The 13,064-nt window shown below is 40.7% G+C and overlaps 1 protein-coding gene across 1 annotated transcript in view; it reads right to left on the bottom strand.

Moving 5' to 3' along the window:
- Positions 1 to 1,587, bottom strand: part of LOC127050079 (triadin-like) — a 156,932-nt gene extending 155,345 nt beyond the window's left edge. Inside the window, exon 1 of the mRNA XM_050951612.1 lies at positions 1,576 to 1,587. Within this exon, the coding sequence (XP_050807569.1) occupies positions 1,576 to 1,587 (12 nt within the window). The remainder of the gene's footprint in view (positions 1 to 1,575) is intronic.
- Positions 1,588 to 13,064: the final 11,477 nt, after the last annotated feature.

The raw sequence follows: 13,064 nt of genomic DNA, 5'->3' as shown, positions 1-13,064 counted from the left end.
CTGGTGTATTTAAACTGTTGGTTCACTTGCATTAGAATTCACTTGTTTTAAACTTAAATGATTTCATTGTACAAAAGGGGAAAAACGATGTACTGTATTATGAAATACCATGTGTTTGAAGGAAAAAAAGGTCACTGATAAATGGTGCCCAGGTACCAGCACGGTGACTTATACAAGAGAACCACACTTCCATATATCACAGAAGATTTACCAAAGTTTGTATTGGCTTTACTAATTTAGATACCCTTGGTTATTTCAGCCAGTGTTATATTCATGAACTGAGGCTGTAAACTGGAATTGCTCCTTGAGCCAGTCAGATGCCATATGTCATATACAGCATGTTAGCTAGATGCACATTTCTAAACAAAAGCCAATTTAGCCTCCAGCATGAGTTTCAGCATGAGAATCTGATGAGGTTCAACAAGGATAAGTGCAGAGTCCTGCACTTAGGATGGAAGAATCTCATGTTCTGCTACAGGCTGGGGACCAACTGGCTAAGCAGCAGTTCTGCCAAAAAGGACCTGGGGGTTACAGTGGACGAGAAGCTGGATATGAGTCAACTGTGTGTCTTTGTTGCCAAAAAGGTTAATGGCATATTGAGCTGCATTAGCAGGAGTGTTGCCAGCAGATCAATGGAAGTGATCATTCCCCTCTATTCGGCATTGGTGAGGCCACATCTGGAGTACTGCCTCCAGTTTGGGCCCCCCACTACAGATATGATGTGGACAAATTGGAAAGAGTACAGAGGAGGGCAACAAAAATTATTCGGGGGCTGGGGCACATAACTTCTGAGGAGAGGCTGAGGGAACTGGAATTGTTTAGTCTGCAGAAGAGAAGAATGAAGGGGGATTTGATAGTGGCTTTCAACTACCTGAAAGGGGGTTCCAAAGAGGATGGATCTAGACTGTTCTCAGTGGTACCAGATGACAGAACAAGGAATATTGGTCTCAAGTTGCAGTGGGGGAGGCCTAGGTTGGATATTAGGGAAAAACTATTTCACTAAGAGGCTGGTGAAGCACTGGAATAGGTTACCTAGGGAGACGGTTGAATCTCCATCCTTAGAGGTTTTTAAGGTCAAAGCCCTGGCTGGGATGATTTAGTTGGTGTTGGTCCAGCTTTGAGCAGAGGATTGGACTAGATGACCTCCTGAGGTCTCTTCTAATCCTGATATTCTATGATTCTATGAAATGCAATTTGTTGGAAGAAAAAGCAAACTGGTGAGCAGAAACAACAAAACCACACACAGAACAGCAGGGAACCAAACACATGTGGCAGAACTTCTAGTTCTAATGAGGAAAGTAATGCAACAGAGTTAGAGGAAGGGGGCGAGAACACAGAGACAGGAGCATATTAAGGTCAGAGCGAACAGGGCCATGGATAATGAGCCTGTTCAAGCACAACCAGTGCCCCTACTTTCCCTAGATGGCAATACATAGAGATGAGAGCAATGCTTCCAAATCCGTATGAAAATTCCAAAAGCAGATAAAATACAGGATTTAAAAGTGGCTATGTCCCTTCATGCCATGGCTGAGGAAGCTCTTGAAGTACAAAACACTAGTTGAATTATGTACATACCAAGACCTTCATATTTACTTTTTTTTTTTTTAACTCAGAATTGTTATTTTTTGCTCCTCAGTCCTAGTTGCTCCACTGCCTTTGTAAAACTGGCCTGAAACTGGCAATTTCAAAATCCCCCATTGCACTTTGTGGAATATGATCTGGAATAGCATTAACTTTTTTAAAAGATCCAGCCAAATCAGCAGAGTAATTATTTGGTCTTTCCCTTCCAGACTGGGTGAGCAGCCTGGTCAGTTGCACCCAGAAGTTAGTATCAGAGGTGATTGCAAAGCCCACCCTTGAAAAACATATAAGGGTTTGCAGTACCTAATCTTATTTCCCCCACATCTGAGACTTGCAACAGGTTAGATTAGAGGTGGCAGTCACAGGTGGGTATGGATGGAAATTAATACATAATAATACTTAGTAATTATCCAAGGTCCACTGAAGAAAGTGATCAGTCTTTTCTAATGGACACTGGATCTGGATGAGACAGAGATTTTCATCTCAAAATATCAAAATATTTCACAAAGAGCGGTAGCTACGCCCATTTTTTCTGATGAGGTACCTGAAGTGCAAAGAGGTTGAGACCAGGGCAAGATCACATAATATGTCAGTGGCAGAACTGGGGACAGTACATAGATATGTATACTGACCACCTCAATCTAGGGAATTCATAAACCATATTCCTTTTCATCAACTGTTGGATTGCCCCATGCCCCTCTTCTGGTGCAGTCCTTATCCTAACATTGACATTTCAAGCGCTGAACAATGGCTAGTCTATTTCCAGGTATAAACAATAGTTTGGATGAGTAGATTCTCAGTTTCTCTGAACCAGTGTGCTCAGGCCTACACTGTGCTCTCTTTCCATCCTGAGAAATTGTGATAAATGAAGCTGGGTGGGGGGGATGGGTAGCTTCTTTTTATGGACACCCAGCCAGCCAGTTAGCTATAAAATTCCTCTTAGTAGCTATTCTCTACTTGCTTTACCTGTAAAGGGTTAACAAGCCCACAGGTAAAAGGAAAGGAGTGGGCACCTGACCAAAAGAGTCAATGGGAGGGCTGGAACTTTTTAAAATTGGGAAAAAACTTCCCTTTGTCTGTAAAAGCAGCAAAGAATCCTGTGGCACCTTATAGACTAACAGACGTTTTGGAGCATGAGCTTCCGTGGGTGAATACCCACTTCCTCAGATGCATGTAGTGGAAATTTCCAGGGGCAGGTATATATATGCTAGCAAGCAAGCTAGAGATAATGAGGTCAATTCGATCAGGGAGGATGAGGCCCTGTTCTAGCAGTTGAGGTGTGAAAACCAAGAGAGGAGAAACTGATTCTGTAGTTGGCAAGCCATTCACAGTCTTTGTTCAATCCTGAGCTGATGGTGTCAAATTTGCAGATGAACTGAAGCTCAGCAGTTTCTCTTTGAAGTCTGGCCATCCTGCAGCAAAAAACTTCAGGACCAGACTACAGAACCAGTTTCTCCTCTCTTGGTTTTCACACCTCAACTGCTAGAACAGGGCCTCATCCTCCCTGATTGAATTGACCTCGTTATCTCTAGCTTGCTTGCTAGCATATATATACCTGCCCCTGGAAATTTCCACTACATGCATCTGAGGAAGTGGGTATTCACCCACGAAAGCTCATGCTCCAAAACGTCTGTTAGTCTATAAGGTGCCACAGGATTCTTTGCTGCTTTTACAGATCCAGACTAACACGGCTACCCCTCTGATACTTCCCTTTGTCTGTGTTGTGTGGGTCTCCGGGAAAGAGGGGAACAGGGAGCAGTTATGCTAGTGAGAAGCTGAAGGCCAGGTATGAAAATCATCAGATCATATCTAGAACTACTAATTTAGATATGTAAATAGATTAGGAATGTTTAGAAAGATGCCATTAAGTTTGTTTGTTATTGGCTTGTGGACTCCTCTATGTTAACCCCAAATGCTTTGGTTTAGCTTGTAACCTTTACACTGGACCTCAAGAAGTTTATTCTTGATGTTTAAAGCTTGTAAGTGTTTGTTTTTTTAAATCTAGCAAAAGCCTAAGTTCCAGATGTATTTTCTTTCTTTTTGATTTTAATAAAATTTACTTTTTTAAGAACAAGATTGGATTTTTGGTGTCCTAAGAGATTTGTGGATATGTTGTTTAATTAGCTGGTGGCAACAGCTGATTTCTTTTGTTTTCTTTCTTAGCTCTTCCCCAGAGGGGGGCATAAAATGGCTTGAGGATAACCCACAGGGAGGAATTCCCAAGTGCTTCTTCCTGGGTCCAAAGGGGTTTTTTGCACTTGGATAGTGACAGCATCTACCCATCCAAGGTCAGAGAGAAGCAGTAACCTTGGGAGTTTAGTACAAGCCTGGAGCGGCCAGTATTACTTTTTAGAATCATTGGGGGCCCCCACCTTCTGCATTCGAAGTGCCAGAGTGGAGAATCAGCCTTGACAGAAGTATTCCTCTACTTCTACACTTTTTCTTTGTTGTCAACCCATTTTTAATCCATAGAAGGGCTGTATTCCTGCTAACTGGCTAACAAATTTCCTAATCTGCTTCCTGTGTGCAATTTTATCAGAAGTCCTACATTAAATAAATGATGCACTAATTCTTGTTTATGCCAATTATTTAGTTAACACTTGATTTCAAAGAATTAATTATCATTTGAAAAGGCCTTTCTGGTCTTTCCTTATCATATAACACTCATTAATTGGTTAGTGCTTGTTCAAGTGCTTTGTGCTAGTTATTCTTACTGTCACCTAGGTCAGTGGTTTATTACTCAACTATTTTCCCCCAATTCTGGAATAAGGCTTCATGGACTACCGTCCCCCTGAGCACCAATGCCTCCTTTCTCAAACATGGATGCCATACTGCTAGCAAAATATCAGCTATTTATATCAGACTTTTGTTAGTAGCTCTTCCTTCTTCATTTCCTTCAAAATTCTTGAATGAACACCATTCAGTCCTGGTGACCAGACCCTGAGCCTTAAAAAGGAATTAGTTGTGTGATTCTGTGCATACACTATGTCCCCAATTTGTGTTTGCGAAATGGGTGCCTAGTTTGCACTCACAGTTACTGTAATTGCAAGCATAAGGGATCAAATGACACACACAAATGACCAGTGAGACACATAAATGATCATTTCCATGTGCAATCTCACTGATTGCTCATAATTTTGAAAATTAGGAACTTAATATTAATTTGATACTAGTTCGTGTTGTACAACAGTTATATTTAAAGATTTCCCTTATCACACAACAAATGGAGCAGTCTTTTTCCATTATGTCTTTTTTCCATTATGGTTAATTGGTGGATAACAGCATTTAGTGCTTAACACGGTAGGAACCTCTTTTTGCTGATAAGCAGGGTTCAAATGTTTTGCCTCAAGTAGGCAGGACTGTAATCTATTTATACACTATAACGTGTCTCACAATAACCACAGATATATACTCTTGTCAAACAAGGGAACAGTGTATTTATAGAGAAATATTTATCCAACTTCATTTGGGGCAATGAGATAACTAGTCACCTTACTATTTTTGGCCAATTTTTATATGATATTGTAGTTGTTTTAAGCCATGAGGCTTCAGTCCCATCTATTTTTCTCTTACACTGTGAAACTTCTAGATAGTATAAAAGTAAATCCCCTATGAGAGATTATCAGGAAGTGCCATGGTGTGACTGAATGACTGCACAGTATTTTATGAATGCTGTTACGATCTTGCTGCCTTGTCCATTCTCACATGCTATGTCAGGCAACAGAAGAGAATAACATGGAGTTTACTGGTTTCAGAGGCTTTAGGCAATAATTAGAAGGGGAGACAGAAATGGTATAGAACCAGAAATGCAAGCTACAGTAATATTTTCAAAGTGATTGACTATAGTCCTATTTTAATAACAGAATTAGTATTACATCATTTTTACTAATATTATTATTAGGTAAGTAAATTACAAAATGCCATGACAGAACAATTAAAGATGATCTTTTTTAGAGGAGCTGACTGTTTATCTTTTACTTACTTAGCTGATGTCTAAGCCTGTAAATTTAATAAACATAGAGCAAGATATATTGTTCACAACTACAACGAATTATATAGTAACATTCCTAAATAGCAATTGTTGAAATAATAATCCACCATTGCCATTTAATAATAATGATGCTCGTTTACATTTATGTAGCACCTTACCTCCTAAAACACCCCAATGCACTTTAGAAATTTAGTCCTAATCCTGCAATCTGATTCAGGCAGGAAGACCCTGGTGCCCTCCCATAGACCCATTGAAGTCAATGATTCTCCACACAAGTCTTGGGCCAGTCCATGCAGCTCTGATTACACTTAGTCAGTCTTAGGTCCCAATCCTGCAAACACTTAATCCCTGGAGTGATTTTGGTGCATAGGCTTGATCCTGCTCCATCAAAGTCAATGGGAAAGTAGAATTAAGACCAGTGAATGAATTGATGAAGAAAAGAATCAAACTTGCCTTCAATAGCTAGTGCTGCAGGCTTCTTCCTTGGATTTTGTTCTACAAGTAGATGAGGAGGCACTGTTTCCTTTTGTCCTGCGCATGAAGGGGTACAAGTTAAACAGTGTAGAAAATGAATCAAAACATTATTTTATATTATTTAGCATCTGGGTCTTTAAACACTGTGTTTTCACTCACAAAGTGTATTATTCATAATTTGGGGTATAAGTTGACATTTTAACAGAGTCACTAGCAGACTAATTTCTCTTCAGAACTGTTCCTATCTAAAATATTGCATTTTGCATAAAAACTGCGCATACCCAACAGACATCATTGAAAGAAAAAGCATATCTTAACAAACACAATCTATTGAAAGAGACATTCTAAGTCTCCGAGGATGATGTCATTCTAGCTGAACACAGTCCTATATTTTGCAATATTTACAGTTCAATTCTTCTTCATTAGACTAAAAAAACCCCAAAAGATCAATACTTTAATGAAAAGGTCACATATTCAGAACCCTGTGTCTATAGTAAAAGCATATTTTCTTATACAAAACAAATGATCCTCAGTTGTTCGCTCAGGTCCACTTGTTATGAAAACTGTTTGAAACACTGTTCAAAAATATTGTGTATTTTATCCTCAAGGACTCACCTTAATTAACCAACATCAGGTCGGTCATGCAGTGTAAACATTATCTAGCTTTTGATCCTTACTGCTTACTGAAAAACCTTCACTAGCTGGTAGGCATAGGACTAAGAGTAAGTCTATTTTATGTGTGCAGATAGTGTTCTTTCAAAGCTTTCCTCAAACCTTACTTATTTTCAACAAGCATTAACAACCAAACACAATTTTCCTCCCCTTGTTATTACATATATTGTATCTTTTGTTTGGCAGTGTTTGTTTGCGAAATGCTTTTTACCCCATTGTTGCTTTTTCCAGGTAAGTATTTCTATAACTGTTTTTATTGTACTAGTTTATAATAATAGTGAAACCCCTTTGGTTTTGTGTTGTGCAAAATAAATAAATATGTTATAATACTTATATGGGCACATCCGCCTTCAACTAGCTCACCAGTAGCCATTCATTGATAAGATGCCCAGCCTTATGGAGCTGGAACCTTAGCACTTCCTTTTGGACAGGGTGTCTCAGGGCATTGCTAATGAGCTATAAAGTATGAATCCAGTCCAGCTCAGTAGGGATTAAAAGTTGTTTCTTCTATTGGGTACTTGGTGGCCCCTTAGGAAAGATGAATTTCTTGGATTTCCATTCTAGCTCCCACATGACAAACTCACAGCCACTCGTTGCACTAATTGATAGACTCAGAAGAGAAGCCAAGAACTGCATGGGACATGGAGACTTTGGGCTTATTTGCACAGTGCATTAGTGCATGCCAGCTGAGGTGTAAATTCTAGTGTGCACCAGTGTTGCACACTAACTGTCCATGGTGACCCTGATGGTGCGCACTAAAAGTTCCCTGTGGCGTGTTGATGTAGTACCATTTCAAAGAGTACTATGTCAACGTTCACAAAGGAACTTTTAGTGTGCTAGCAGTCGGTGCATGATATGCACACTACAATTTACACTCCAGCTGGTGTGCATTGATGCACCAGGTAGACAAGCCCTGAACTACTGTTGGTTCAAGATGAAGTCTCCTCCACTGACAAAGTTGTGGCATACTGGGAGTGTAGTGTGTGTGAGAAACTTACCCTGCTGCTGACCTAAAGTTAAACAGTGGGATTTTTGCCCTAGACTTTTCAAGTCAATGCCTTGCATCAGCACTAAATCTACACTATTCTTTAAAAAGCTGACGTTTACAATGATATGCAAATTATTTGTAAACATGCAGGTTAGCTTGGGTGTTCCAAAACTGTGGTACATATACCATTAACGGTACATGAATTTAATGTTCCACCAATTCACTTCACATCAATTTTTTTAAAAGGTGGTATATGAACCAATAAGTTTTGGGAACCTCTAATAGCACATCAAATAGTATAAAATGTCACACACACAGCTACCCAAAATTTGGCAGTAATGCCTGAACCATTACAATAAATGCTGAAACCTCAGGTTTCATCAAGAATGCTGTAATTTCAGCAAAAAACAAAACAACAACAACAAGAGGATTATTAAAGCTCATACATAGAGTCACTTTAATTTCATTGTCAGTGAATTAAGGAAGGGTAAATTTTAGGAATTCAGATGTTATCAATAGTTTTCCAAACCTCTTGAGTCTAATAATCAGGCTTGAAATCAGCAGGAAGAAAGCTAATAAGATGCCTTGTACATCCTGTTTCCAGCCAGGTCAGAAATACCATGAGAATAGCCTCTCTTAGTACAGGATTTCATTGCTTCAATTTCTAGTTCAAGGTGAAAGCTGAAAGTGTAGAGCAAACAATAAAAGGAAGGAGAAGGAGAATCCAAATTTTTTCTACTTTCAAAAAAGTTTTGGTGCCAGTTTTGGGCTAAAGTTCAAGTTAGTATTTTTTTTTAATTCTAACTAGTTTGCCCATCTCTAAGTGGAAAAAAAAGACAAATTATACAATTAGAACTAACTGCTTTTTGTGAGGGATGATAAAGGGCAGCCACTCAGAATGTTGAGAACGTTAGTAATTAAGAAGAATAGTCAGTCATTTGGACTGCACTGTGCGCTTTCTGCACTCTAATGGAAAGTACTGCTTGGGAGAGAATTTTAGCTCCTATCAGTCGATGTACAGGACGGGAGTGGCGGATTTAGAGTTACTGGGGCCCTGTGCACAGTTTCATTTTTGCCCTCCTCCCCCCACTCAGGACCCAGCCAAGAAAAAGAACATTTTTTCTTATCTCATTCTTTCCCCTCCCCTTGATAGGGGGTTGGGGTGCAGGAGAGGGTGCAGGGGTCAGGCTCTAGGAGGGAGTTTGGGTGCTGGGTGCACGTTCTGGGCTGGGGCAGGGCGTTGGGGTGCAGGGGTCTGGCACTAGGAGGGAGTTTGTGTGCAGGGTCTGGGCTTGGGTGTGCAGACTCTGGGAGGAAATTTGGGTGTGGGCTCTGAGCTGGCCAGGGGGTTGGGATGTGGGAGGAGTGAAGGGTGCAGACTCTGGGAGGAAGTTTGGGTGCAGGGTGTGGGCTCTGGGCTGGGGCGGGGGATTGGTGTCCAGTAGAGATCAGGGGGATGGTACACTCCTCTGGCAGTGGCTCCTTGGAGATGGGGTGAGGGTTCTCTGTGTGCCACTGCCAGCAAGCGCTGCCCCCACAGCTCCCATTGGCTGCAGTTCTCGGCCAATGGGAGCTGCAGAGTTGGAGCTTAGGGCAGGGGCAACGCGCAGAGACACCCACCCAGGGGCCGCAGGGATATGCCGGCCACTTCCGGGAGCGGCGCAGCAGGAGGGAGGCAGCACGGGCAGGGAGCCTCCTTAGCCATGCTGTGCTGCTGCTGGCATGTCTCTGTACACCCCTGGCAGGGGAGGGGCAGCGGGACTCCGTGTGCTGCCTGGGGTGGGAGCAGTGCATGGAGCCACCTCCCCCCCACCAGGGGCACACAGAGACATGCCAGCAGCCAGACGCTTTTGGGAGTGGCGTGGGGCTACTGGCCACGGAATGCGGACAGCCTGCTGGCCTGAGCCTTGCTGTACCGCTGGCCGAGATTCAGGGGCAGGTCATCAGATGAGATTCGTCCTGCATTTTCAGGGGCCTCCTTTCATTGGGGACCCCAGGCCACTGCATTGTTTCATGGTAAATCCTCCTCTGCAGGACAGTCCTATTACTTCACTGTTCCTTGTTTTACCAAAAGTTCTAATGACTCCACCAATGTTAGTTAGTACAATCCCAATGTTATACCATTTACCACTAATGTCTTGTCAAGTTCTTTTTTATAGTTTTACACAAGTTTTAAGCAAATCCGTTATTAAAATTGACCACCTGATCTACGTATGAGGGTGTTTAAAACACCAAAGCTTCAACTCCACAGATCAAAAAGTCTCCCTTAGGCCAGAATGTTTGTTCTGAGCAGGTTTCCATATATCCTGATAAAAAGCTCCTTTAATGTTTCCATGTGATATTAAATGTCTGCTTATTCACTTTGATGGGAAGGCAAAGGACAGTAGCCAAATAAATATTTCATCCATTCTTTTGATGAAATATGTTAAAGAGAAATCTGAGTCAAATTCCTTTTCTCTCTCTCTGTGGCAAGTCATAAAACAGAAATTATTTTGCTACTGCACAGAGAATTCGAAAACAGCAATACAGAATTGGTCATATCTGATTAGACCATCCAGCCTCCTGAATTCAGCAGTGGCTAGAACTGGACAACAATTCATGCTGTAAATGAGGGGAAGGCAGGGTGTTTTTTTTGTTTTTTTGTTTTTTTTTAACTGACCACTGGAGGTGATCAGATTACCTCATGAAGTAGCAGAATGTATCAAATCCTTAACGACCATTGCTATTGGTTATACAATTATCTAACCCTTTTTTCAAATGCAGTCACAGCCCTGAATTTGAACTTGGATGGCAGTGAATTTTAAAGGCTGATTAGAAGTGTAAGAACATTTTATTTTGTTTTAAATATGTTAACTACTGTATTCATTTCAAAGGAGCCCTTTTTATTCTACTAGGTGAGAGGGCAAAATGGAAGGGCTGGCTAATTTATTTTTTGTATTCAGGGCTTGCTTTTCCTAAGAGTCAGACATGCCTGTACATGCATAAAAATGTGTGCACATTTGCATGCCCAATTTGCAAATGTACTTATCTTGATTGTATCCACAACTAGCTAGTTAGATGGGGAGCTAGCCATTTGTGCGCAAATATCTGACTTGTACATAAAATCACAGCTATTGAACTTACATTTCTGCATTTAACTTTTTTTTAAAAATCATTTTCTCAAGGACCAGTTAAAGTTGGTGGAAATCAGAGTAGGGTGAAGGGTTCTAACTTGCTGCATGCAGCAGAGTCCCTGTAAGCTCACATAAAACTCACCTGTCGAAAACATTGTTATTTAGCAATAACATCAGGACATTAGAATAGCCTTCTCCACTGACTGAAAGGAAGAAATACTGCTGCAAATGCAATTAGAGATGTCAAGATGCTAACATGGGTGGATCAGTCAGATTAAGCCGAGTCCTGTAGTCTGCAGCTCAAGCACCCACTTTATTAAAGTTTATAAAGACTTTTAAGGTAAAAAAAGGGATAAAAAGATATCTGGTGATTGGATTTATGACTATTTCTAATTTTAACTAATGAATACAAGACGTACTGTAGTTATACTAATTTCCTTAATCTAGGGAACAGCTTTCAAGATGTGTGAAAACATTTCATGCCCACAGCAATGATGCGGAACTTTACCTTTTATAATAGTAGCAAAATTTGTTTTTTGCCTGTTCTTGTGTGAAGCCAGTCCCTTTCCATCACAGGGGCCTTAGCTGGCACAGAGTGCAGCCTTCAGAAGTACTACCTAATTCAAAATATAATTAACCAAAGAAACCATTCTCCTAAGAACAGGCAACAGCAGACAGCATTGCTGGAGAATCCATCACTCTCAAAAGCTGACACTGGCACCAATAATGCCACAAGTAAAGCAGAACTGAAAAAACTCCTCTCCTACGCCTGCCCCGCCATCTTTCTCTCTCACATTCAGACAAATGCTTGGCTGAACAGATGCAACCTTGCTGTGTGCCCTGCAGGTCACCACATCAGGGCTGTGGCACAAAATCACTTTAAAAGCCTGGTAAAAAGTTTTTAAATATATCTGTGTTTTGCTTACTGGGGACATTTTACATTTACCACTGTGGAAACAGGTGATTCAGTTTAACTAACATAAGTATTCACCTTGTACCATCACGCATCGTTAGAGCAAAACTCACACCACATGTTTGTCGATGGGTGGAATTAGACATGCTATAGCACGCATTCTGTGAGAGCAATGAAATCTTGATGGAATCCTGCTGTTCTGACTGGATTTCTAGTTTTGACACGCAAGTTTCTTAAATGTAAAGTCAGCCTCTCTTCATAAGACTAGTATTTTCTCCTCGGACATTAGGCGTGTCACTGTTCTGAGGAATGGTTTCTGTGTTCAGCACATGTGTGCATTGGGAAAAGTGACTGGGGCAATTTGGATCAGCCTTAGGAAAGTACAAGCAAGTAGAAGTCTCTAAAAGGGTGTAATTGCTTAGAAAAACATATATATCTATAGATTTGGGGGGAGGAGGGGACAGGAGGGAGGGGAGTCAATGAAACAAAAAAAGAGGTCCACTGAACAGCCATACTTCTGTTAACAGGCAAGGCTTTAACTGGCACTAAAATTACATTAAAAAGAAAATGCAACAGTTTACATCGCATTTTTAATGAGTGACCATAATACACCACAAGCTTGATTTTGCACAATGTTGCATGGAATGACAGCACTGGAGTAGTGGGTTAGAGAATGAAGTCCTGTATTTATGGCTGGCTCCTCAGAGATGCTGAGCACATATGACCCCCCTCTTGCAGCCATTAAGAGTCCAGTTTTTCAATACCACTTAGGATCAGGCTGTTAATTAAATAGGTAATTGCCCAACATCCAGTGAGCCTCTAATGTAGTATGAGGTCAATGTTTCTGGAGGATAAACACTGTCACAGGCTCAGCAATTATCAGCAGTAATATAATTAATACTTTAAATTTCATAATGTTTCATTGGCTATCTACCAAACAGAACTACTATGATGTGTCAAAAGAGTGATTATACATTCAATATCAAATCTAAATGTTCAATATATTCCACTTTAGTTTAAAATTCTTTAAAACACCACACTCAGCTTTGGGACTCTGGATAGAGTCCAGCAGATATCTTTTACTTAAAGCATGCTACCAAGATTTTTTTAAAAAATGCTAATATAAATAATATAACAGCCTTGGGAGGTCATCCATCTATTAAGCTAAAAACAAAGGACAGTGGGTTAACAGTGATGGTATGGAAAAGACGTGTGCAGTTTTGGAAATGTGATATGCTGAATGCTTTGATGGGGAGGAGGGAGGGGAAAAGCTCAGTGATCTTCTCCTTTATAGCGACTTCACAATATGCTGGGAGTAGAAAGGAGTAGCAA

The sequence above is a fragment of the Gopherus flavomarginatus genome, chromosome 4, assembly GCF_025201925.1.
Source record: "Gopherus flavomarginatus isolate rGopFla2 chromosome 4, rGopFla2.mat.asm, whole genome shotgun sequence".
In the NCBI taxonomy this organism is placed as follows: Eukaryota; Metazoa; Chordata; order Testudines; family Testudinidae; genus Gopherus; species Gopherus flavomarginatus.
The sequence above is the reverse complement of the archived record's forward strand: the minus strand, read 5'-3'. Positions and strand labels throughout refer to the sequence as shown.